Source organism: Monodelphis domestica, chromosome 1, assembly GCF_027887165.1.
Source record: "Monodelphis domestica isolate mMonDom1 chromosome 1, mMonDom1.pri, whole genome shotgun sequence".
NCBI classification, from domain to species: Eukaryota; Metazoa; Chordata; class Mammalia; order Didelphimorphia; family Didelphidae; genus Monodelphis; species Monodelphis domestica.
Window position 1 is genome coordinate 725,571,911 of NC_077227.1, and position 26,059 is coordinate 725,597,969.

The 26,059-nt window shown below is 42.3% G+C and overlaps 1 protein-coding gene across 2 annotated transcripts in view; it reads left to right on the forward strand.

Annotated features, from left to right (window-relative positions):
• Nucleotides 1-9,172: 9,172 nt before the first annotated feature.
• CAPG (capping actin protein, gelsolin like) overlaps nt 9,173-26,059 on the forward strand; it is a 38,465-nt gene continuing 21,578 nt past the window's right edge. Inside the window, exons 1-5 of one of the 2 annotated variants that reach the window (XM_007477776.2) lie at nt 9,173-9,260; nt 18,463-18,499; nt 19,333-19,508; nt 19,707-19,861; nt 20,235-20,402. In XM_007477776.2, coding sequence (XP_007477838.1) covers nt 18,477-18,499; nt 19,333-19,508; nt 19,707-19,861; nt 20,235-20,402 — 522 coding nt within the window. In that variant the 5' untranslated portion in view covers nt 9,173-9,260; nt 18,463-18,476. Of the gene's footprint in view, nt 9,261-15,606; nt 15,736-18,462; nt 18,500-19,332; nt 19,509-19,706; nt 19,862-20,234; nt 20,403-26,059 lie in introns of those variants that run through there. The other variant, XM_001364138.3, reaches the window with a different exon arrangement.

The window sequence follows — 26,059 nt, forward strand, 5'->3', positions numbered from 1 at the left end:
TCCCCATGAATGGGTATTATCTCATTTTCTCCATCTTTCTGTCTCCGTCTATTTCAGTCTCTTTGTCTCCCCTCTTGGTGGTGTGGTGGACAGAGGGCTGGGCCAGTAGCCAGAAAGATCCTTCCTCTGACACGCTTATATCTATGTCTCTGATTAGCCACAGACAGGCTTCTTAGAACCTCAGTTTCCTAAACTGTAAAATGGGGATTAAAAATGCTCCCAGTAACTGCTTTGGAAATGCTGTAGAAATGGTGGCTGTAATGCTGAGGACGACATAGACTAAGAAACTGGCTGTAATCCTGGCAACAGACTGAGTCAGCTTTCAGAGGAACAGCTGAGCTAAAGACGGAGAGGTTTTTCACTAGTAGGTTGGCTAATTAGTGATGATTGCTTTGGCCATGGCAACCTGTGAAACAAAGGAAAAATACAGGATGGCCTCAAGCATGGGAAGCCCCCTTTCAATTTTGCACTGAAGGCATCAGAAAAAGGGGTCAGAGGGCGCTAAGAGTCATGGTTCTTTTAGACTATCCAAAACTTCGACTTTAAATGAAAGATCCTTATCCAGGGACCCTATTGTAGATTATTCAATAAGAGGAGATAAATTCTATCCATCTCCATGTTCTTCCTAGAAATGAGACCAGAAAAAAGAAGGAAGCTGAAACCAATTGCAAAAATGGAACACATACGTAAAAGAACTGGTAGAGTTAATTTTATTATGTGTCTACAGGCAACAAGATATGTAAATTCATCCTTCCTTCCTTTCCTATTTCCTTCCTCTTTCCTTCCCTCCATCCCTCCTTCACTCTCTTTCTTTCCTTTCTTTTTTCGTTCTACTCTTTCTCTTTTTCTTTCTTTCTCTTCCTTCCTTCCTTCCTTTCTTCTTTCCTTCCTTTCTCTTTCCCTCCTTCCTCCCCTCCTTCCTTCTCTTTCTCTTTCTTTCCTTTCTTCCTTGCCTCTCTTCTTCCCTTGCTTCTTTCTTTCCTTTGCCTTTCTCTCTCTTTCCCTTCCTTCCTTCCTTCTGTAAAAAATTAAAATTAAATCTCAATAATAAAAATATTATAGTTTAAGGGATTTATTAATGATCATTAGAAATCACGGAATAAAGAGGATACAAAATAAAGACCATGTTCCCATGGTTGTTTAGACATTTCAAAATCCCCACTTACCACCATCACCACTCTTGCTGCACGCCAAGGAGACTGAGCAGGACTACTCACACAATATTTATCCCCTATCTACAGGAAGTATGTAATAACAGGAAGACAATGGACTCCCGGGAAATGTAGTTCTTTTTAGGGTAACTGTGTTCAATTATAATATAATTATACATTCTCCCCGCCCCCCTCCCCAGATCTGTGGAAAACTAGTCTCTCCAATGAATCTTGTAAACATAACCAACTTTAAATTACTATAATCTGGGGATAAAAGGGAAAAGAACAAACCCATGATTGATAGGCGAATTGACAAAAAGCCAGTTAGGGGGAAGTCCCTTTTGGCATAAGAGTATACATGCAAAACAAATGCATTCAACCACACACAGTTCAAATCACCACATCCCAAAGTTTACTCTGGATCTTCTGCTGCATTGTGTGGTCTGTGGAGGCACCTTCATGGTGTCTTCTCCAAACAGTTCCAAGACAGAAGAACTGTAATGGCTAGACAATTGGTATTAAGTGACGTGCCTAGGGTCATAGAGGTAGGAAATGTCTCAGTCCAGATTTGAACCTAGGACCTCACCTCTCTAGGCTTGACTCTCAATCCACTGAGCCACCTAGCTGCCTCATCTCTCTCTCTTTCTCTCTCCATCTCCCCCCCCCCCTTTTTTTTTAAGAAATACCATTTCTAAATAAAGAACAGGAACAGGAAGTTCTCAAAGCAAAAAAACCAGACTGTCAACCATATGAAAAAAGCACCAAACCACTAATAATTAGAACAATGCAAATTAAAACAACTCTGAGGTTCTACCTCACACTTCAGATTGACAAAAAATGGCAAAATCAGAAAAAAATGACCATTGTTGGAGGAGCTTTGGGGAAATAGGCACACAAATGCCATCTGTTGGTGGACTGCTCTGGAAAGCCATTTGGAATCATACCCCCAAGCTCACTAAATTGTGTATCTCCTTTGATCCAGCAATATGCCACAACTCAGCATAAGCTCCAAAGAGATCAAAGAAAGAGGAAAAGGACTTAGATGTGCCAAAAGATTTATAGCAACTCATTTAGTTGTAGCAAAGACCCAGAAACTAAGAGGGTCAGCACCTTCTTGTCTCAACTACTAACTGGTATGTGAACATAATGGAAATATTATTGCTCTGTGAGAAATGTCAAGAGTTTCAGATAAACCTGAGAAAACTCATCTGGACTGATGCAGAGTGAAATGAGCAGAACAAGGAGACTCTTCATACAATTTCAGCAGCCTTGTAAAGAACAAGTTTGAAAGATTTAAAGGACTCTGATCCATATAAGCATGGATCCTGATCCCAGAATACCCACCAAAACAGAGATTTTGCACCCAAGATGCAGAATAAGATACAAAATTTTTAAAGAAGATATTAAGTAGCTTTTAATTACTTATAAGGACTCCTATTCACTGATAAGTTGTAACTGTATCACTTAAATAAATCACAATAGGAATAAGAATAGGATTAAAAGCCTCTACAACCATAAAATGACTATAGACTTCCCCTTACCTTGCCACATGTTCTGAAGCTTGTGACTCAGAGAAAGAATATAACTATTTTAAAATATTTATCATGAACATAATCGTATTTGATAGATTCACAAATAAATATCTGATATTCATTTTTTGTCCTGATATTTCTATAGAAATGCTAATTTTATTTGGTGTGTAAGTACAGAAATTTTAAAATAACGAGTCTTTTCATGGGACATTTGGTCATTCCATAATACAGTACTTATGCTAAGTACTGGTAGAAACACAAACGTGAGTACATGAAGCTTGTATGCAAACAATGGTGATGGAAGATGAAGTTGAGAAATCCAGTGAGAAATTTTACAAGGCCATCCACATTGAATCAAATGTGCTTACTATTCAGTGACATTGGTGCAAAGGTGGAAACAAGGGAAGATGGATTTAGAAACATTTTGGAAAATATAGCTCAGAAGAAAGGAACGAAAGAGGCCAGAGACTGGAAACCTCCACAGATGCCTCATCCCTCTAGATCATGAGTATTTTCTTCAGGAAAAAAAATCAGTATATGCTGTGTCTGACAAGCCCTAACACACACCATAAAGATGAAATTGCTTCTATTTTAACAGACAGGAAACAGCTTGTTGTGACTGTGGGAGTTTTCTATGAATCAGCCATCTGTATATAGTCACACCACCTACTTAGAGCAGAGATTCAAGTATGAAAAAACTAAGAAAATAAAGTGAGAAAAAACTAGAGTGTGTGATTAAAACCACTTCATCCTGACCTATTGCTAATTAGCAAATGAGATAATATTTGGAAAAGGCTTAGCAGAATGCTTGGCACAGAGTAGGTATGTAAAAAATGCTGATCCCCCCATTTCCCTATTCAAAAAAGTTATTAATGATGAAAAATGGTGCATAGATGCATGAAAGGACATAGACAAAGACTACCACAATTTCATAAAGACACTTTAATGGATGTAAGTCAATTACCAGAACAAGGGGACCAAAAGGCCTTTAAAAACTATAGTCGATCATGCTCCACGCAGTGATTAAGCCCTTACTATATACTAAATATTGGGATACAAAGACCAAGGTTAAATAGTCTCTTTCTTCAAGGATCCTCCAATCTAGTTGGAAGGAAATGTCCATATGGACATCACTGCTTGTTGGTTGATTGACTGTGGTTTTTAAAACCCTTTTGGTCGCCTTGCCCTGGTAGTTGGTGTAAATCAAACTGCTTTATAAAAATGGAATATATTTTATAAATCATGTATATATTAATACCCATATAAATAAACCTATATACATATGTGTGAGTATGTTTGTATATACATGCACATATAGGAAGGAGAAAACCCAAAAGATCTCATTTTCTTCACACCACATGAAGGAAGGAGAAAAGAATTGAGTCACCTATTTCATGCCTTTTCTAAACCTCTTTCTCTCCTTTCACTCTCTTCTAAACTCATAAGAATTAGGGAGCATGTCTACCCCAAGCATGGGAAGATTTCCCCCAATGGAATGGGAGGATGAGAGCAATTTGTTCCAGCAGTCATGAAGGTCGCTGGAGCAGAAGGTGTGGAGTGCTTAGAGCTTGATAAGACATTGAAGATGTCTTCATCCATTGCATACTGGGGTATCACCAGCACCATGACTTTCCCTTTGCCATTAGACTTTGGTGACTGGAAGAGAGAGTGCGAATGATGATTTTGTACAACTCTGTCTCACCTAAATCTAATTCACTCAAGGGTAGCTAGAACTCAGTCTAGAGACGGGAGGGAAGACCTAGGTTCAAATGTGGCCTCAGATGCTTCCTAGCTGTGTGACCCTGGACAAGTCACTTAAATCCCATTGCCTAGCCCTTACCATCTTTTTTGCGTAGGAATCAATATTGATCCCCAAATGGAAAGTAACAGTTTTAAAAAATGAATAAATCAATCCAACTCACAAGTCAATTCCCCTATTGTCCACATTAAAAAAAAAAAAAGACGTTTCATTTTACATCTTGGGTCTTATCGCCTCTCTCAGAAGGGGAGTAACAGAGATGAGCTCCTTGAGAGCAGGAGCTATTTCCATTTTTATCTTCGTATCCCCAGAGCCTAGCATATAGTGGGCACTTACTAAACACTTGCTGATTGGTCATTCGTGAGTGTATCCAGGGGTCGATTCACCGGACAGATAGCTAAGAGAAGGAGAGTCTAAAGGCCTGGGAAAAGCTTTGGACCATATTAATGCATATCAAGATTTTTTGAAAAAAAAAATAACCTTGTTCGATGGCCTTTGGCTGATAATTGTCGGATAATGCATCAAAAAGGAGATGCATGCTGACCAGAAGTGTTCACCCCTGTGATGGAGCAGATTTACAGTAGAGGCAAAAGGATGGTGAAATGCTCCAGACATTACTATTTGTGGGTAACAAATGACTGGTTGCCTCCTTACACACATCCACTATGGAGATTCCTGGAACAGATCTATAATACATCAAAAGAAGGTGGCCTGACCAGTCACAGGAAAGCCAAGCTGTTGAAGAATACCCACCATTGTCCAAACTGTGGCATGAGTTGGATGGATGCTCCATGGACCTCATCTATCATTTTCTTCTTGGCAGACAATTAATGGGCAACAGTGCTTAGCACAGTGAATGGCACATAGTAGGCACTTAATAAATAGTTGTTGACTGACTGATTGACAATCAGTTGGTTCCAAAGTTAAACACGAAAACAAGAGCAGGCTGGATTGTCTTTGGAACATTACAGAACTCCTTTATTGGAAACAAAGGCACATCTTTTGAATACTCATTCACCCAACACACCATTGAATACCCATTATTGGAGATGGTGTGACTTCAGGTCATGGAACAGTCCAGTCTTTAAAGAATTAAAAATGATCTGTTTCAGAAAGCCAAGGAAAGGTGGCTGGTGGGTGTGAAAAAGCTGTGCTGTTTAACAAATAAGGAACTGTGAAAAAGAACTAAAATAAGGGATGTCATCAGAGAAATGTATAATCAAAGAGGGATAGGCGAGTCATGCGGTGAGACCAGTAGACAGACCGTGGTGGTGCTCTGCTGGTATCTTTCACTATTCAGAGAAATTGAGGAAGGATCCCTGGAAGGCTGGGTAAACCCCTTGTGGGAAACATAGGGGTGGGCAATCACATGGACTGGGCAGGCATGGCTAGGTTACCATCAGATGGAAAAACAATGGGAGTATTTGATTATTTGAGAGGCTCCAGGGGGGAAATGACGTGACCTATAGTCATGAAGCTACTAAGTATATTGAATCTTGAAACCAAGTTTTCTTTCTTCAAATCTAATTATCTTTCCATTGGTGAAGAATGCCTGACATGGTCCAGATTAGGACATGAGTTCTATGGATGTTCCATGGACCTCTTCAGATTTCCCCTGCAGAATGATAACTAGAACATGGCGACCTGGCATCAACATTTATAGTCCTAATAGCCAGTCCTTCAGGAAATAACAATAACCAAACTTAGTGCCAAACTAGCTCCCTGTCCTATACCCCAGATGCCTCTCTAGTTAGCAAGAATCATTAGTTAAAGCAGGATGTTGGCAAGATGGCTTCCTTCCTCTCCTAATTTCCCACATTGTAGATTAACTCCTTCAGCACCAGTTTTACCCTGTTTTCCTCTCTTCCACCAAAGGAATTTATCTTGAAGTGCCAGTTAATGAATGCATGAATTAATTAATTAATTAAGGACCTATTCCTTGAAGTTTACCTACGGCATGAAAATGTCTAGTTATAGATCTAGGCCCCATTGTTTTAACAAATGTTGGATAAATGTGTGAAAGAAAGAATGAATAAACAAATTCATGAAATGAAACCAATGATAGCCAAAGGAGAATAGAGCAAAGGACCACCATTATCGCACCAGTATGATCTGGATTACACACACACACACACACACACACACACACATACACATCTGTGAAAGAATCTCCTGGTTCTCCTTCTTCTAGTTCCTTCAGTCATATAGTTGTGGTTCAGTCATTTTTTAGTTGTGTCTGATTCTTTGTGATTCCATTTGAGGTTTTCTTGATAAAGATACTGGGTTGATTTGTCATTTCCTTCTCCAGCTCATTTTGTAGATGAGAAAACTGAGATAAACAGAATTAAGTGATTCGCTCAGGGTCCCACAACGAATAAGTGTCTGAGGCCAGATTTGAACTCAGGAAGATGTCTTCCTGATTCCAGGCTCAGTGGTTGTGTCATATACAAACATTTGATAGGACCCTACCAAAACCTCTTGAATTTGTGCCAACAATCTAATGATAGTTAGAAGACCTCAGTGGGGAGGGAGGGAAGTATCAGCACTCAGTCTCAGCAGTCAGAAGAATCATTACCCCAGGGAAATTAGGGATCTAGAACCTTTGGATGAGAGAGAGTGGGTCTGTCTGTCTGTCTATCTGTCTATCTCTGTCTTTCTCCCTCCTGTCTCTTCTCTCTGTCTTTCTCTCCCTTCCTTCCCTCTTTTTCTCTCCCTCTCTCTGTCTTTCCTTTCCCTTTTCTCTCTCTCCCTCTTTGATTCTGGATATAGATGCATCAAGGAAATGGGATTTTTCAGTAAAGGAACACTCTCCATTGTGAATCTTAAAATTTCTCAGACTTGTGAATGTTAAAAATTCTCAGACTCTACCTTAGAACATTTCGTTAAGACCATTCCCCATTTTAAACAATGAAGGTACTTGATCAGGAATGTGAGAACTTTACATTACTCCACCCATACTTAAGCATACTTTAGGGGAAGATAAAGTTGTAAACTCCTTACTGAACAATGAAAAGTACTTAACTCATACTAATAGTGAGGCAAAAGCCCTTAAGCTAAGTCTATTTTTATATCTAATACAAAAAGGTGCTAAGTACCTATGAAGGTCAAATTAATCACTAGAAGGTCAGGCAACTTGCAAACTTGCAAGGGACAAGCTTAACAAAAGAGGTGTGAAGTTTTAGTCCACCCAGAGAAGTTGAGAACTAAAGAAGGTGTGAATTAAGAATGGTCAGTCCTGTGAAAACGTCTGCTGTGATTGGTAGATGTGAGAACTTGGGGGAGGTGACATAGGAGAAAATTCTCTTTAAAAGGAGGTCAGAAAGGCCTCTAAAAGAGTTCAACTTGCCAAAGCTGAATTGGAGGGCTCGGTGGCTGAACTTAGTTGAGCTGAGGAGCTGAACTAGTGGGTCTCTCTGAACACTAGAATCCTGCTTGGGACAAATCTTGTGGTGAGTGGATTAAAGACTGACTGATCTCTCTCTTAAGGCTTAAGCCTAGGCTGGCCTAGGCTGGCCTAGCCCTTTTCTCATTATTTCCTCTTACTCTCTCTCTCCCTTACTTTAATTCCTTAATTTGTATTAATTAAAAATCTCTATAAAACCCAGATGACTTGGGTATATTTAATATTTGGGAATTTTCCCATGGTGACCACTATATTTTTTATTTGAAACCATATTTTCACGGTCACAGTTTAAGGCAACCACTCTTTTGACTGTAACACCATCAAGGCAGATCTCAACCCATCCCTAGGGCTTAGTAAATAAGTCTAAGGGTTGGAGGTTATGTGACTTGCCCAGAATCATGCAACTAAGTACAAGTTATAGGATTTGGACCCAGATCTTCCCAATTCTATTCTATCACTGCCTGAATTACTTAAGTGGAGAGGAATGTATGATACACTGCAAAATGAAGGAGCTGCATTGGTCAGTCAACAAGCATTTATTAAGTATGTACTATGTGCCAGGTACTGTGCCGAATAGGATCTCTAAAGATATTTCCAACTCCAAATCTCATAATTATAGAATAATGGCTCTTCCCCCATCATCAACAGAGAAAGTGAAGTAATGAGGTCAAGAGACAATCAGGGGTGAAGGTTGGCATAACAGTCACCTTTCTTAATTTGTAATCATTCCTAATTAATGAGCATCCTCTAATTTTCACAATGGCTCTATGAGGCTGATAAGGCAGGCATCATTAGCTCCATTTTAATTTTTTTAAAACCCTGCCTTCCATCTTAGAATCATGGGGTTTTAGTGACTTGCCCAGGGTCACCCAGGGTTTGAGGCCACATTTGAATCTGGAACCTCCCTCCCATCTCCTGGCCTGGCTCTCTCGGAGCCACCTAGGTGCCCCCTGCTTAGCCCCATTTTACAGATGAGAGAACTCAAGACCACTTTAATTCAATAAACATTTATTATTATTAATAAATGTGCTGGGGACACAAAAGGACATGACAGTCTCTGCCCCCCCAGGAGTTTCCACTGGCCTCGGGAGATGTGCCATTTTCACAGAGAAATCCATCCAGTCTAATCTGAGGCAAGAGAGTGCTAACAAACACCTCTGGGACCTTGGTAGGAAGGGAGATGATCTTGCTGGATGCTAAGGATTCTAGAAGGTCCCTGGTCACTCAGGGGAGAGGGCTGAGAGCTAGGACTTGGGTCCTGTGAACTTTCTCCTCACTGCCACATTTGAGCTCCTGTCCTGTCAACCACACTAAGGCCCCTCCCCTCTGACTCAGACGATAGCAACTTTACCCAAAAGTCGTCCAGCCAGTTACCCACTGGAAGTCAGAGCCAGCTACCAGCAACAAGCTCTCAGGCAAGTAGAAATTGGGGAGGGGAGAGAGCCCACTGGTACTAAAGAGTGCAGGACCTAGAAACAGGAGGAGTGGAGCTCCCCTGGAGATGGGGAGGAGGGATGGAGGGGCAAGTCAGGGTCCCACAGGAGGGGGAAGTTCTTCCTTTCTCCTGTCTGCTGGGGTGTGTGAAGAGAGGAATGTTCACCAGCCCCATCCGCCTGTGTTCTTGGAGATGTGGTTATTTTTCCCCTAAGGGGAAGGTGGGGAAAGGGATTTCTTCAGTTTGACTTAGCTGGGGAAAAATCTGGAGAGAAATCTCCTATCTCGAACATGCAAAGAGTCACAGGAAAAGAGGGGAAAAGAGATTTTAGAGAATTTTATAAAGGCAGTAACAGACTACCAATATTTGTACAGAGCCTATTTAGGGTTGAAATTCCAAGCCTGTCCCACTTGGAAATCCTTGGGGTTCTGCTCATTTCCATTCCACTCCCTTTAGTTTCCGGTGAAAAAGGCAAATTCATGCCAAGAAATAGGAGATGACAAATTCTGAATCACAAGAATCTGAGTTAATGAGGGAAGGCCCACACATTTAACTGTTTCCAGTTAACTCAGTTTGCCTTCCCAGCAAGACTGTGAGATAAGTCATTTTTCTTCCTCACAGTGCCTAGCTAGGCACCCAGAAGTCACACGGTAAAGTATTATTTGAGAATGCAGAAGGACATGGAAGTATGGCAGGAGTGATCAGGGCATCAAGGGCCACTGGACCAGGACCATTCTCCCATATGCCCAGCTCTGGGATCCAATAGATCAGAAAATCCTCCTACTGCTCAGGGTTTCTGGACAAAAATGATTCATTCTGCTCAGGTTCCATTTTAATAGGCCATTCCCAAAAGAAGTCACCTTGGCTCAATTTCAGTGGCTTCCTATGTAACATGATAGTCTTAAATTTGTCTTAAATTTTGGTGTGGAACAGCAAGAGTGCTCAATTTCCATTCTGGCTTTGGCAAACAAGTAAGGTTCTGTCTGATTTGGCCATAATATAGGTTACTATGGGATTGAGAGGTAGAAACTCAATTGGTTCAGTGGCTCCCAACCTTGAGTTTGAGGAGCTCTTTTAACATTAAAAAAAAAAAAGCCAAAGGCTACTAGGTGGTAGTAATTGTATTATTCAGAATATATGGGTAATGTGGGCTATGGAAAATATATAGAGGGGACAGCTAGGTGGCTCAGTGGATTGCGAGTGAGGCCTAGAGACAAGAGGTCCTGGTTCAAGTCTGATTTCTGATACTTCCTAGTTAGGTGACCCTGGGCAAGTCACTTAACCATTGCCTAACCTGGACTGGCTTCTGCCTTGGAACTAATATACAGTATTGATTCTGAGACAGAAAGTAGGGGTTTAAAAAAATGTAGAATTGTCAAAAGGGTGGGCAACAGGAGCCATGCTTCACATGGCACTGCAATTTATAAGTCAATTTTTTTCCTTGGGTGGTGTGTGTGGTCTATCTATCTATCTATCTATCTATCTATCTACTTATCTATCTGTCTATCTATCTATCTGTCTGTCTATCTACTTACCTATCTATATCTATCTATCTATCTATCTATCTATCTATCTGTCTGTCTGTCTGTCTGTCTGTCTGTCTATCTGTCTGTCTGTCTGTCTGTCTTTCTGTCTGTCTATCCGTCTATCTATCTATCTGTATATATTCATATAACCAAAAGAAAATAATAGTATTCACTCAAATTGCTTTATAGAAACAGATTAGGAAACTGAAGTCTCAGTTCCCTACAAATGACTTGTAGGGGCAAAAATTAACCTTCAGCATCAAAGAAGCAACTACAGTTCTTAATTACTCCTGCTTAATTGAATTCTTCTCAATTGCTTCTTTCATTGTATTCACACAAGGAATTACCAGGATGATTTGAGGAAGGGTTTATAGCTACTCATTTCTGGCCTTGGGTCCAGAAGAGCTTGCTAGAGCTCTGGAAGTAAGTCTGATGGGAGTTCTATCTGAATTTCTTCCTGCTATAGTTTGGCTTTCTCTTGTCCAAGAATTGGCATTAGGACCCAGGAACTCTTGGGAATGACAGAGCCCAGACTCTTTAGGCTGCCTACCTCCTGGGAAACTTTCCTTCCCAAATAAGCTTCCTTCTGCAAACTCCATGTAGTTGAGCCTATGGGAAAGAGACAGTGGACAGTTGTAGAAAGTAGGTTGGCCTGGGAGTCAGACACAGACCAGCTAGGATGGCTAGGTCAACTCTGTTCAATTCAGTTCTCCAAGCATGAGTACTTGCCATGTATCCTAGCAGGAGGTCTCTCTAAGCTATGAGAATCTTTAAGGACCATCAGGCTCAACATCTCTTTATTTTACAGATGAGGAAACTGAGGCTCCCAGGATATTGTGTGACTTACCCAAAGTCACCCAGATTATAAGTGAAAGGCATTATCTAAGGTGCTGGGAATACAAAGATAAAACATGAAACAATTCCTACCTCCCTCAGAGAGTTTGTATTCCACTAGAAAGTCGGGACTTGGACCCATCCAGGAATACAGATAAATGTAGACAGAAATCATGGGAAATCATTTCAAGAGGGAGAGAGTACTAAACTGGATTAGGGTAGAAAATGAAGGACTCAGATTAAACAATCTCTAAGAATCCTTCTAACATGAAAATACTTTATTTCTTGGACTATGATTTGAGAAATCTGTATGCAGTGGAAATCAGATTGGAGCCAGGTGATGGGTTCTAATGCAGTCTTGGCCACTAACTGACTTTGTGAGTGACTACAGGCAATCTGTGTCACCTCCATAGATTCGCCCATCTACAGAATAAGGAAAGCCTACTAGAAAAAAAAAAAGAAAGAAACATTTTATAACATCAGTAACAGTACTGAGTATTGGTTCCAAGGCAGAAGAGCAGTCAGGGCTAGGCAATGGGTGTCAAGTGACTTGCCCAGGGTCACACAGCTGGGAAGTATCTGAGGCCATATTTGAACCCAGGACCTCCTGTCCCTGGGCCTGACTCTCAACCCACTGAGCCACCCAGCTGCCCCCATTTTATAACCTTTTAAACACATGTTGAGTTCCAAATTCTCTTCCTCTCTCCTGCTCCTCCCCACCCATCATATATGTGAAGTCTCACAAAACATATAGTAAAAAAAAAAAACTAAGGCAAAAAGCTGCCATGAGTTCATTACTGCTTGTAAATGAGCTTCTATTTTTATGAAACCCAGCAGCAGAATCTACCTGCCTTTGCAAAATGGCCATGTGGGAGATGTGGGCTTTATTTAGTGTGGGGGATGTATTTCTCCTATGAGTCATTCAACAAGACAGACCCCTTGGAATTTCTCTGAGGACGCCCAGGAGTCTGGGACCGGCAGGTTGGGAACCACCAACTTCATCCTACGCCCTCATTTTAAAGATGGGGAAACTGAGGCACAGAGAAGTTAATTTCTTGGTTCCATTTGGTTCTTGGTCCTGAGATTGTCCTTATGTGCTCTAAACTCTGGGAAACATTGCTGGGAGAAGGTGCTTTCTCTTTCTGTTGTCTGGTTCTAGATCAGCATTTTCTGACTCTCTCTCTTCCCTCCTTTCACTTCATGTCTAAAGAAGAAGAAGAAGATAGGGCGGGCGGGCATCGGTGATTTCACAGTGTTGGGGACTCCTAGTCAGCACTTTTTAGTTTTGAAACTTAGTTTTGGGGACAGCTAGATGGCTCGGGAGATGGAGAGCCAGATCTAGAAACCGGAGGTCCTGGGTTCAAATGTAGCCTCAGAGACTTCGTAGCTATGGGACCCATGGCCTAGCCCTTCCCGGATTTTCTGCCTTGGATCCTGTGTGCAATATTGATTCTAAGAGGGAAGGAAAGGGTTAAAAAAATAACGGTTTTAGAGAGTTGACTAGAGTACTGAGATATTAAGAGACTTGGCCAAGGTCTCACTGTCAGGATGGGTCAAATGCAGGATTCTATCCACCCAGCTCTGCTTCCTCTCTTGGGATCAAAGAGCCTCAGGGAGAGAGGGGTGGGGGAGGAAAGGAGAGACAGACAGAGAGAAGGAGGGAGGTAGAGACAGAGACAGAGAAGGGAGGGAGAGAGAGACAGAGACAGGCAGACATAAAGAGAGACAGAGAAAGAGAAGACAGAAGGAGAGAGAGACAGAGACAGAGAGACAGACATAAGGACAGACAGAGACAGAGTTAGAGAGACAGAGGAGACAGAGATAGACAGAGACAGAGACAGAGAGACAGACACAGGGACAGACACAGAGACAGACAGAGCTAGAGAGACAGAGGAGACAGACACAGGGACAGAGAGACAGAGACAAGATAGAAGCAGACAGAAAGAGAGACAGAAAGAGAAGACAGAGAGAAGGGGAGACAGAGACAGAGACAGCGACAGACACAGAGACAGACAGAGAAAGAGAAAGTGACAGAGACAGAGACACAAAGAGAGAAAGAAGCACTTCAGCAAAAGTGCCCAACACCCTGGCCAAGCCTGTGCCCATGAGGGAGGAAGTGCAAACTCCTCAGCCAGGAAAAGGTGGCTCAATGAAAAGTCAGAGAAGGGGAGCCCGAGGAGGCTGAGGGAACTGGTGGGGCTGGCCCGGGGTCCTGGGTCCCCCATAGGTTAATCCCTGGCCCTCCCTGCTCCCTCCTCTGCAGATATCCAAGTGGGGGAGAATCGAGAATCTGGCTGGGAGGAATGGGGTGGGGAGAGGAAAATGTGGACCAGGAAGAGTCAGCCCCACGGGAGGAGAGGTGGGATGGGGGGGGGGGGGTGAGGTGACTAGACTTCCGGGCCTGACCAGGCAGTCATTGAGAGGTTCTGGGGAGCAGGAGGGAGCAGGGCCCCAGAGGCCCCCAGCAGGGTGGTTTCCTGTGGTCTAGCCCGCAGACTTTCTGAACCGGATTGGAGGTGCTGGGTGAGAGTGCTGCCACCACCACCGCTGGGCAGCCAGCTCTGCGTGCTATTCACTCTTCTCCCTCCACTTTTCCCTTTCCCAATGCTTGGCAAAATGTAGGGCCTGGAGATGGGTTTGGTTCCCATTAATCAACTTCCAAGTAATTATGGGTAATAATGGTAGCTCTCTTGTGTAGGGGCTGGGGTACTAGACTTTGGGGTAACAAAGACTCATCTTCCTGAATTCAAATCAGTCCCCAGATGGATGACCCTGGGCAAGTCACTTCACCCTGTTTGCCTCCGTTTCCTCATCTATAATATGAGCTGGAGAAGGAAGGATGAACCACTCCAGGATCTCTGCCAAGAAAACCCCCTATGAGGTCCTGAAGAGTCGAGCACAAAGGAATAGCAATAAGACCTGAGATCAAATCTTGCTCAGATGCTGACTAGCTGGGCAATCCCTTAATCTTTTTCAGCCTTACTCTGCTCTGTAAAATGGGAATAATAATAGCACATACCTCCCAGACCCAATGAAAGTGTATTTGTAAAAGTGCTAAATGCTTGCCATAGAAATGCGGCTTCTTGCTCAACCCAAGTTTTACAGATGCCTCTTGTTTGAGGCTCTTGGATCTGTAGAGTGAGAGAAGGGTTGTAGTTAGTATTGTTATTTCCTTCCTTCCTTCCTTCCTTCCTTCCTCTCTTCCTCTCTCTCTCTCTCTCTCTCTCTCTCTCTCTCTCTCTCTCTCTCTCTCTCTCTCTCTCTCTCTCTCTCTCTTCTCTCTCTCTCTCTTTGTTTGTTTCTCTCTCTCTCTCTCTCTCTCTCTCTCTCTCTCTCTCTTTCTTTCTTTCTTCTTCTTTCTTTCTTTCTTTCTTTCTTTCTTTCTTCTTTCTTTCTTTCTTTCTTTCTTTCTTTCTTTCTTTCTTTCTTTCTTTCTTTCTTTCTTTCTTTCTTTCTTTCTTTCTTTCTTTCTTTCTTTCTTTCTTTCTTTCTTTCTTTCTTTCTTTCTTTCTTTCTTTCTTTCTTTCTTTCTTTCTTTCTTTCTTTCTTTCTTTCTTTCTTTCTTTCTTTCCCTCACCTTACATCTTAGAATCAATACTGCATATTGGTTCTAAGGCAGAAGAGGGGTAACAGCTAGGCAATGGGGGTTAAGTGACTTGCCCAGGGTCACACAGCTAGGAAGTGTTTGATGTCAAATTTGAACCCAGGATCTCCTGTCTCTGGGCCTGTTTCTCAATCCACAGAGCCACCCAGCTGCCCCCATTTTTTCTATTTTCTAAAGGAGGAAACTGTGTTTCTATTTTGTGCCCTAAATCCCATGTCTCCATGGTCTTGCTTCTTTCCCCCTACCCTGCACAGTTTCTGGCTGCATCCATCTCTTTGCTCCAGGGTTCCTCCCAGCCCCTTCCCCTTAGTGACGCAGGCCACGGGGCAGGGGGAAGCCGGGGGCCCCCACCATCCGGGGAGGCATCTGAAGGGGTGGCAGGAGGAGGAGTCAGAAGCTGGGGTGGGGCAAGGCTTGGGGGAACATAAGGGGTTTGGTTGAGCTGGAGGAAGGCGAAGAAACCAAGCGGAAATAAACACCAGAGGAGGCTGGTAAGCCTGGGGATGGGTCCGGAAAGGTTGGGTGGGGCAGGGGAAAGAGGGAGAAGGAGCCCAGAAAACCAGTTTTGGGGGAGGTGCAGGGCTGCGGCCGGAGGAGGGAGTGGGAAGTGGGCAGAAGCCCTTCAAAGCAAGCCCCTTCCTCTCCCTAAATGATGGTGAGTGGAGAGCTCCCAAGTGGCAGAAGATTGGACCTCCGGGAGCCATCCCGTGATCCAGTCACTTCTGAGCCAACTTTCTTGCCAGTTTAAAGGCAGCAGCCTCCTAGCAAAGTTTTTCTGCTTGAAGAGAGAAAGAGACTGTGAAAGGCTGTGCTCTCATCTGGAGCCTCCAACCAACTCCAGACGACCCAACTGTATGGTCTTAGCCCCATCGTCCTGGTCTTGTCCTCCAGAATAGTGTGAGGGACTTTGAAATGCCCTGCTAAAATCTCTAACACCTCCCGTGTTCCCTGATCTATTTAGTCCTGTGCAGAAAAAGCAATGAGGTTAGTCTGGCACGACCTGTCCTTCATGCAGCTCTGTGACCCCCAATTCCTTCTTAAGATGTTCACTTAAACCGGTCCCTTAATGAGTCACCCTATACTTTTGTGGAGCATTGAAGAGAAGACATTCAGAGTTCTGTAGTTTGCAAACTCCATTTTCTTTCTTTTTTTTTTAAACCCTTACCTTCCATCTTGGAATCAATACTGTGCATTGGCTCCAAGGCAGAAGAGTGGTAAGGGCTAGGCAATGGGGGTCAAGTGACTTGCCCAAGGTCACACAGCTGGGAAGTGTCTGCAGCCAAATTGGAACCTAGGACCTCCCGTCTCTAGGCCTGGCTCTCAATCCACTGAGCTACCCAGCTGCCCCCTGCAAACTCCATTTTCTTAACTATTTTTGAATTTTAATTTTTTATGTTTCTTTAATTTTAATTTTATTTTCATTTTTTGGGGAAAATTGTATTTAATTAGTTAATTTAGAATATGTTTTCCATGGTTACAAGATTCATGTTCTTTCCCTCCACCCCTCCCCCATAGCCAACGCACAATTCCTAGGCAACTGGGGTTAAATGACTTGCCCAGGGTTACACAGTTAGGAAGTGTTGTGGCTATATTTGAACCCAGGTCCTCTGGTTCTAGGACTGACTTTTAATTTACCGAACCACCTTGCTGCCCCCAGGGATTGTTGTTATTGTTTAAATTATTCACTTTACTTTGTATCAGTTCATGCAGATCTTCCCAGGTTTCTCTGAAACCACCCCCTCTATTTCTTATCACCCAAAAGTTTTCCTTGTATCAATGGATAGTGTGTCAGCTTCCAAGACTTCAACACCACAAAAATCGCTGCTCTAAATATGTGGGTCCCTTTCCTCTTTCTTTGAGTTTTTTAGGGCATGGACCTAGTAGTGATATCACTGAGTCAGTAACACAGTTTAATCACTTTCTGGGCATGACTCTAAACTGCTTTCCAGAAAGGCTAGACCAGTTGGTTCACAGTTCCACCAACAATGTATTAGTGTATCTGTTTTCCTACAGCCTATCTAGCCTATCTAGCATTCTTCATTTTCCTCTTTTGTCACCTTTGCCAATCTGATGGGTGGGAGGTAGAACCTCAGAGCTGTCTTAATTTTAGTTACTGTAATCATTAGTGATTTAAAGAGCATCTTTACATGGTTATTTCTGACTAAAAATTGCCTATTCATATCCTTTGGCCACTTATTAACTAGGAAGCGGCTTCTTCGAAATTTGTTTCAGTTCTTTATATATCTTAGAAAATGAAACTTTTATCAGAGAAATGCCACTAAGATTTTTTTTGTTTTACTATTTACTTGCTTACGTTCTCATTTTAGCTGCATTTGCATTTATCAACTTCCATACAAACCCAGCTCTGAGGCAGCTAGGTGGCCCAGTAGATAGAGTCCTAGACTTGGAGTCAGGAAAGACCTGGGTTCAAATTTGACCTCAAACATCTAAAAGGTGTGTGACTTGGAGCAAGCCATTTAAGCTCTGTTTGCCTCAATTTCTTCATCTGTTAAGTAACACCTACTTCTTAGGGTGGATATGAGAATAAAAAGAAAAAAAAAACCCTAAACCCAGCAGTGCACATTTTACAAGTATCAGCCCTGGTCCTGCCCTCGTGGGCACCCACATTCCTCCCTAGTCCTTGCTAAGTCCAATGGCCCAGATCCAAAATGAAGCCATCTCCAGTGTTGAAGCTAAGCCTCAGCTCAGGGCTGAAGCAGGATTAGAAGCTACAAAGAAGATTTTATTTATTTATTTAATTGAAATTTTTTAATTAATTAATTTAGAATATTTTTCCATGGTTCCACGTTTCATGTTCTTTCCCTTCCCTCCACCACCCCACCCATCCCCAGCCATAGCCCACATGCAATTCCACTGCATTTTACTTGTGTCCCACTAAGATTTTAGACCAGATTCTGATAGGTGTGAAGGGCCTGAAGCTTCCTCCATCCTCACTGTTCACAAAATTAGCCTGGCTTCCATTGCCTTCAGGAAGAAATCCAGGCACTCCACGTGGCATTTGCAGATGGAACGGGAGGTAGAGGATTTGGGAATCACTTGTGTAGAGGAGAGGAGAGAAGCCATGGGAGTAGGGGAAGGAGAGAAGGGAGAACTGGGAGACCAGAGACAGGAGCAAAAGGCTCATTTGGGGAAGGAATCTTGCAAGGAGTTCACCTGAGGAGAGCACTCTGAAGACCACTTTTATCTTATCTTTCTAGATACTCCAGCAGCCATGTACGGGTCCATTCCAAAGAGGTACAGTTCCTTATCTACTGTCTTAACTGTCCTTAACGCTAATGTAACTTTAAACATTAACTAGGGCTTAACGGAGAATCTTGGCCCCTAGAGTAAATTCAGTTGGGCAGAGGGACACAATAAGGCTCTGCCCTGCCTGTGGGCTCTGGGAAATTCTTTAGACAAAGAGAGAAGGATTTCCAATCAGGAAAGACTTATCTCTGACATTTACTAGCACTGGGCAAAGCCATTTCACTTCTGTGCTTCAGTTTCCTTATCTGTAAAATGAGAGAGTTGGACTTCCTGGCCTTTGTAGTGCCTCAGTTTCCTTATCTATAAAATGAGGGAGTTGGACTTCCTGGTTTTTATAGTGCCTCAGTTTCCTTATCTATAAAATGAGGGAGTTGGACTTCCTGGCTTTAATAGTGCCTCAGTTTCTTTATCTGTAAAAGGAGGGAGTTGACTTCCTGGCTTTAATAGTGCCTCAGTTTCCTTATCTATAAAATGAGGGAGTTGGACTTCATGGCTTTTAGAGTCCCAGCTCTAAATTTTGGATCCAATGGATCCTTTTTCATTTGGCCTTTGACCCCCCATTTCTTCCTCTCTTCCTTGACTCTCTCTCCTTAGTGCCCCCTCCTCTAGCCTCTGAAGGCTCCCATAGGGATATTGGAACCTGGGTCCAACCCCTACTTGCCCCACATGAGTCATCCCTGCACAGCAACCATCTTATTCCTACCCAATTGTTCTCCCACCTCGACTCCATCCCTGATGCCTCCCCCTTCACTCTCCCCTCTCCTTAGTCCCATTCCCCTGCTTTTCTGCTGAGTCTCCTCTTCCCAATTCTCTCCTGGCAGTGCCTCCCCATTTGAGTCTTCCACAGTGCAAGGACCAGGACTCCATGTGTGGAGGGTGGAAAAGCTGAAGCCGGTGCCGGTGCCTCCTGAGAACCGCGGCATCTTCTTCTCCGGAGATTCCTATCTGGTCCTGCACAATGGCCCCGAGGAGTTGTCCCACCTGCACCTCTGGATCGGTCAGTAGGGGTGGACGCCAGAGAGCGGACATGGGCTGGGGCTAAGAGGATCGGCCTCCGGTGGAATCTCAGAGGCAAGAAGTAGAGCCAGGGGAGCCTGTGAGGGCAACAGGAGAAGACGCAAGGAAGGCCAACGGGGACTCTCCAAGGCTGCGTCCTTGAGTTTCTTCTCCTCTCTTCCCCTCTCTCCTCTCCCAGGGCAACAGTCATCCCGAGATGAGCAAGGAGCCTGTGCAGTGTTATCCGTGCACCTCAACTCCTTGCTGGGAGAGAGGGCAGTGCAGCACCGGGAGGTCCAGGGCAACGAGTCGGACCGCTTCATGAGCTATTTCCCCCGAGGTCTCCAGTATCAGGTCAGAACCAGGTCCGCCCGCCACCTGTCTCAGTGACTAGGATCTGGGGGTGGCTCCTGGGGGAATGACACACCTGGGGCCCTGGGACTGTCTCTGGGAGCAGCATTCCCACTGACCGCCTGTCGGTCCGTCTCTTCCAAGTGGACTGTCCAGGCCTGGGTGACTGGACTTTCCATCCCTCCTACACACCAAATGAATGGGCTAGCCTGGGCTTACTTTGGTCCTTGCTTTGTCCTCCAGGCTCTCTGTAGGGAAATGGTCCCTCTTTGCACTGGGTCTCTGGGGCCTTGGGGAAGGGAAGCAGAGCCAGTGAGTGTCTCTCCCGAAGAAGCCTTGTGTGAGATTCTGTCTCACTGTCTGTTCTGTGTTCTAGGAGGGAGGTGTGGAGTCAGCATTTCACCGAGCTCCAACCGGAGCTCCTTCAGGCTCCATCCAGAGGCTCTACCAGGTCAAAGGCAAAAAGAACATTCGCGCCACTGAGCGGGCCCTGAGCTGGGTTAGCTTCAACACTGGAGACTGCTTCATTCTGGACCTGGGCCACGTGAGTCAGCCAGGGCTAGGGAGGAATGTGGATACCCATGAGGGCAGGACCAGGGCTGATAGGTACAAAATGTATAGAGCTGGGGGCAGCAGGGAGGCTCAGTGGATAGAGAGCCAGTCCTGGAGAGGAGAAGTCCTGGGTTCAAATCTGACCTCAGACACTTCCTAGCTTAGTGACCCTGAGCTAGTCACTTAGGCCCCATGGCCTAGTCCTTAGGGCTCTTCTGCCTTGGAACAGTATTGATTCTAAGACAGAAAGGAAGGGTTTTTAAAAACAACAAAAATAGAGCTGTGCTTATGATAGAGGTAGGTGAGGCTACTCACAGAAGACTGACTGCTGACCCTCAATTAATTTATTATTTATTTTATGAACTGTAAGAAGGACAGAGCAAGGTGACAGAAGCCAGCAGTGCCATCCTGCCCCACCTCTGCTGCTGGATGAAACTCCTAGATAATTTCCCCAGCCCTGGTGTCAGCTATTGGCACATGATGGCAGTGAAGTATTTTTTTTCTTTCTTAGCTTAGCTCTGCTGAGCTACTCCTGCCCTCTTCTGTTTCTCTGCTGAATTGCAGGTGCTAGATTACTGTGAGGGCCAACAATCCCAAGACTGTTTGTGCTCTTTTGTGAGTCAACCTAGACAGCATAATGCCAAGCTGTCAGGGGAAAGTCTGTCTTTTTGACAGACCAATTTAGTGGTGTGGAGGTGCCTATCTGAGCTTCCCACTTAGAAGGATGAAAAGTCTCTGGCAAACCACAGTATGGTGCATGTCCCTCCCATTTTAATGAGAAATCAGGCTAAAAGGACCATCAGTTTACTCTAAAGGGGAAATAAGTTGCAAAAGGGCAGATTGTATGCATGTGTTTGGTGGGATGGAAAGAGCTATTTTCCTAAACTGGATTTTTAATATATTGATTTTGAAGAATAGGAAGACAACTAAATAGATATATTTACTAGCTAGTTAGAGAAATAAGACAGGAGCTGGGGTGAAAAGATGGGACTGAATGGGATGAACCCCAAGAATGCTTTTATAAAGATTTTTTTTTACCAATTACATGTAATAACAAATTAACACATAAATTTTCCAAAGTTTTATGTTCTGTATTATCTCCCTCTCTTTCTCTTCCTTCCCCCTTCCTGGAGCTAGCAAGCAATTCGATCTGGGCTATGCATGTATTATTATACAAAACATATTGCCTTTTTTTTTAAAGTTGTAATTTATTTATTTATTTTATTTGGTCATTTTCAAACATTATTCGTTGGAAACAAAGATAATTTTCTCCCCCCCACCCCAACTCTCCCATAGCCAATGCGCGACTCCACTGAGTATCACGTGTCCTTGATTTGAACCCATTTCCATGTTGTTGGTATTTGCATTAGGGTGTTCATTTAGTCTCTCCTCAATCATATCCCCTCAACCCCTGTGGTCAAGCAGTTGCTTTTCCTCAGTGTTTTTACTCCCACAGTTTGTCCTCTGCTTGTGGATAGTGTTTTTTCTCCTAGTTCCCTGCAGATTGTTCAGGGACATTGCATTGACACTAATGGAGAAGTCCATTACGTTTGATTGTACCACAGTGTATCAGTCTCAATGTACAATGTTCTCCTGGTTCTGCTCCTCTAACTCTGCATCACTTCCTGGAGGTTGTTCCAGTCTCCATGGAATTCCTCCACTTTATTATTCCTTTTAGCATAATACTATTCCATCACCAACATACATCACAATTTGTTCAGCCATTCCCCAATTGAAGGGCATCCCCTCATTTTCCAATTTTTGGCCACCACAAAGAGCGCAGCTATGAATATTCTTGTACATTTATTTTTCCCTATTTTCTCTTTGGGGTACAAACCCAGCAGTGCTATGGCTGGATCAAAGGGCAGACAGTCTTTTATCACCCTTTGGGCATAGTTCCAAATGGCCCTCCAGAATGGTTGGATCAACTCGCAACTCCACCAGCAATGAATTAATGTCCCTTCTTTGCCATATCCCCTCCAGCATTCATTACTTTCCTTTGCTGTCATGTTAGCCAATCTGCTAGTTGTGAGGTGATACCTCAGAGTTGTTTTGATTTGCATCTATCTGATTATAAGAGATTTAGAGCACTTTTTCATGTGCTTATTAATAGTTTTGATTTCTTTATCTGAGAACTGCCTATTCATGTCCCTTGCCCATTTATCAATTGGAGAATGGCTTGATTTTTTTGTACAATTGATTTAGCTCTTTGTAAATTTGAGCAATTAAACCATTGTCAGAGGTTTTTATGAAGATTGTTTCCCAATTTGTTGCTTCCCTTCTGATTTTAGTTACATTGGTTTTGTTTGTACAAAACCTTTTTAATTTGATGTAGTCAAAATTATTTATTTTACATTTTGTGACTCTTTCTAAGTCTTGCTTGGTTTTAAAATCTTTCCCTTCCCAAAGGTCTGACATGTATACTATTCTGTGTTCACCTAATTTACTTATAGTTTCCTTCTTTATGTTCAAGTCATTCACCCATTCTGAATTGATCTTGGTGTAGGGTGTGAGGTGTTGATCCAAACCTAATCTCTCCCACACTGTCTTCCAATTTTCCCAGCAGTTTTTTATCAAATAATGGATTTTTGTCCCAAAAGCTGGGGTCTTTGGGTTTGTTTGAATCCTGCCTGGTCATAGTGGATGACCCTTGTGATGACTTGCTGGATTCTTTTTGCTAGTATCTTATTTAAGATTTTTGCATCTATATTCATTAGGGAGATTGATCTATAGTTTTCTTTCTCTGTTTTTGACCTGCCTGGCTTTGGGATCAGTACCATGTTTGTGTCGTAAAATGAATTTGGTAGAACTCCTTCTTGGTTTATTCTGTCAAATCGTTTGTTTAATATTTGCATTAGTTGTTCTTTGCATGTTTGATAGAATTCATTTGTGAATCCATCTGGACCTGGGGATGTTTTCTTAGGGAGTTCTTTGATGGCTTGTTCAATTGCTTTTTCTGATACGGGGTTGTTTAGGTAATTTATTTCTTCCTCTTTTAGTCTAGGCAATTTATATTTTTGTAAGTATTCATCCATATCACCTAGATTGCCATATTTGTTGCCATATAATTGGGCATAGTAGTTTTTAATGATTGCCTTAATTTCCTCTTCATTAGAGGTGAGGTCTCCTTTTTCATCTTGGATATTGTCAATTTGGTTTTTTTCTTTTCTTTTTTTAATTAAACTGACTAGTTCTTTGTCTATTTGATTTGTTTTTTTCAAAGTACCAGCTTCTAGTCTTATTTATTAAATCAATAGTTCTTTGATTTTCAATTTTATTAATTTCTCCTTTGAGTTTTAGGATCTCTAATTTAGTCTTCATCTGAGGATTTTTAATTTGTTCACTTTCTAATGTTTTAATTTGCATGCCCAATTCATTGACCTATGTCCTTCTTAATTTGTTAATATATGTACTCAAGGATATAAATTTCCCCCTGAATACTGCTTTGGTTGCATCCCATAGGTTTTGAAAGGATGTCACATCATTGTCATTTTCTTCAATGAAGTTATTAATTGTTTCTACGATTTGTTCTTTAACTAACTGGTTTTGGAGAATCGTATTGTTTAATTTCCAATTAATTTTTGATTTACTTCTCCATGTTCCCTTACTAATTATTATTTTCATTGCATTGTGATCTGAGAAATTTGCATTTATTATTTCTGCTCTTTTGCACTTGTTTGCAATCTTTTTATGCCCTAATACATGGTCAATTTTTGTGAATGTACCATGTGCTACTGAAAAGGAGGTATATTCCTTTTGGTCCCTATTTATTTTTCTCTACATGTCTACTAACTCTAATTTTTCTAAGATTTCATTCACTTCTCTTACCTCTTTCTTATTTATTTTTTGGTTTGATTCATCTAGTTCAGATAGAGGAAGGTTCAGGTCTCCCACTAGTATAGTTTTTCTATCTATTTCATCCTTGAGCTCCTCTAGTTTCTCCTTTAGAAATCTGGATGCTATGCCATTTCGTGCATACATGTTGAGTACAGATATTTCCTCATTGTCTATATTACCTTTTATCAGGATGTAATTACCTTCCCTATCTCTTTTAACTAGATTTGTTTTTACTTTGGCTTTGTCAGATATCATGATTGCGACTCCTGCCTTCTTTTTATCAGTTGATGCCCAATAGATTTGGCTCCATCCTCTTACTTTCACCCTATGCGTATCTACCTTCCTCATGTGGGTTTCTTGTAGACACCATATGGTAGGGTTTTGGATTCTAATCCTCGCTGCTATTCACTTGCGTTTTATGGGTGAGTTCATTCCATGCACATTCAGAGTTATGATTACTAGCTGTGTATTACCCAGCATTTTGATTTCTACTCCTGTTCCTGCCTTTTCTTCTTTCACTATTTCCTTCTACACCAATGTTTGTTTTTAATCAGTCCCCCTAGTTCCCACCCTTATTCTACTTCCCTTTCTACCCTGCTCCCTTCTTATCCCCCCCTTATTTTCCCTGTAGTCTTTCTAAAATTAACCACCCGTGCCCGCCCTCCCTTGTACTGCTTCCCTCCCCACCAGTCTGTTTGTTACCTTTCTACTCCCCTATAGGGCGCAAATCTATTGTCTGCCCCAATGGATTGGATTGTTCTTCCCTCATAGGGTCAATTTCAAAGCACGTAAGAGTTGAGTATTTCCTATCTCTGACCTCTTTACCCTTCCAATGTATTGATGTTCTCCCCCCCTCCCACCATGAGCTTCTTTGTGACATATAAATTTACCCCCATTTGTTTCTTTTCCCATTTCTTTTAGTGTTAACCTATTTTTTAAACTCTAGTCATATCTATCTATCTATCTATCTATCTATCTATCTATCTATCTATCTATCTATGCATACACATGCTTATGTATTTATGCATGCATATATCTCTATACCTATTTATGTCTAGTCCTTTCATCCTATACAGTTTGTCACTGTTCCCTCTAAGTGTACTTCTTTTTGCTGCCCAGGTAATAACAACAGTTTTTAAGAGTTACCAATGGCCTCTTTTCTCATAGGGATACATATCATTTTAACTTATTGAGTCTCTTAAAAAATGTTTTTTGTTTTGTTTTGTTTTTCTTTTTTCCCTCTTTTTTAATTACCTTTTGATGATTCTCTTGAGTTCTGTGCTTGGACATCAAATTTTCTGTTCAGGTCTGGTCTTTTCATTACAAATTCTTGGAATTCTTCTATTTTGTTGAATGACCATACTTTCCCATGTAAGAATATAGTCAATTTTGCTGGGTAGTTGATTCTTGGTTGTGGACCTAGTCCCCTTGCTTTCCAGAATATCATATTCCATGCCTTTCGGTTTTTCAGTGTGGATGCCGCCAGATCCTGTGTTATCCTCACTGTGGTTCCGTGGTATCTGAATGACTTCTTCTTGGCAGCTTGTAATATCTTTTCTTTGGTCTAATAGTTTTTGAATTTGGCTATAACATTCCTGGGTGTTTTCAGTTGGGGATTAAGTACAAGAGGTGATCTGTGGATTCTTTCAATCTCCACTTTTCCCTTTTGTTCTACGATATTGGGGCAGTTTTCTTTAATAATTTCCTGTAGTATGATGTCCAGGCTTTTTCTTTTGTCATGGTCTTCTGGTAGACCAATGATTCTTAAATTGTCTCTCCTTGAACAATTTTCTAAATCCTCTGTTTTTGAAT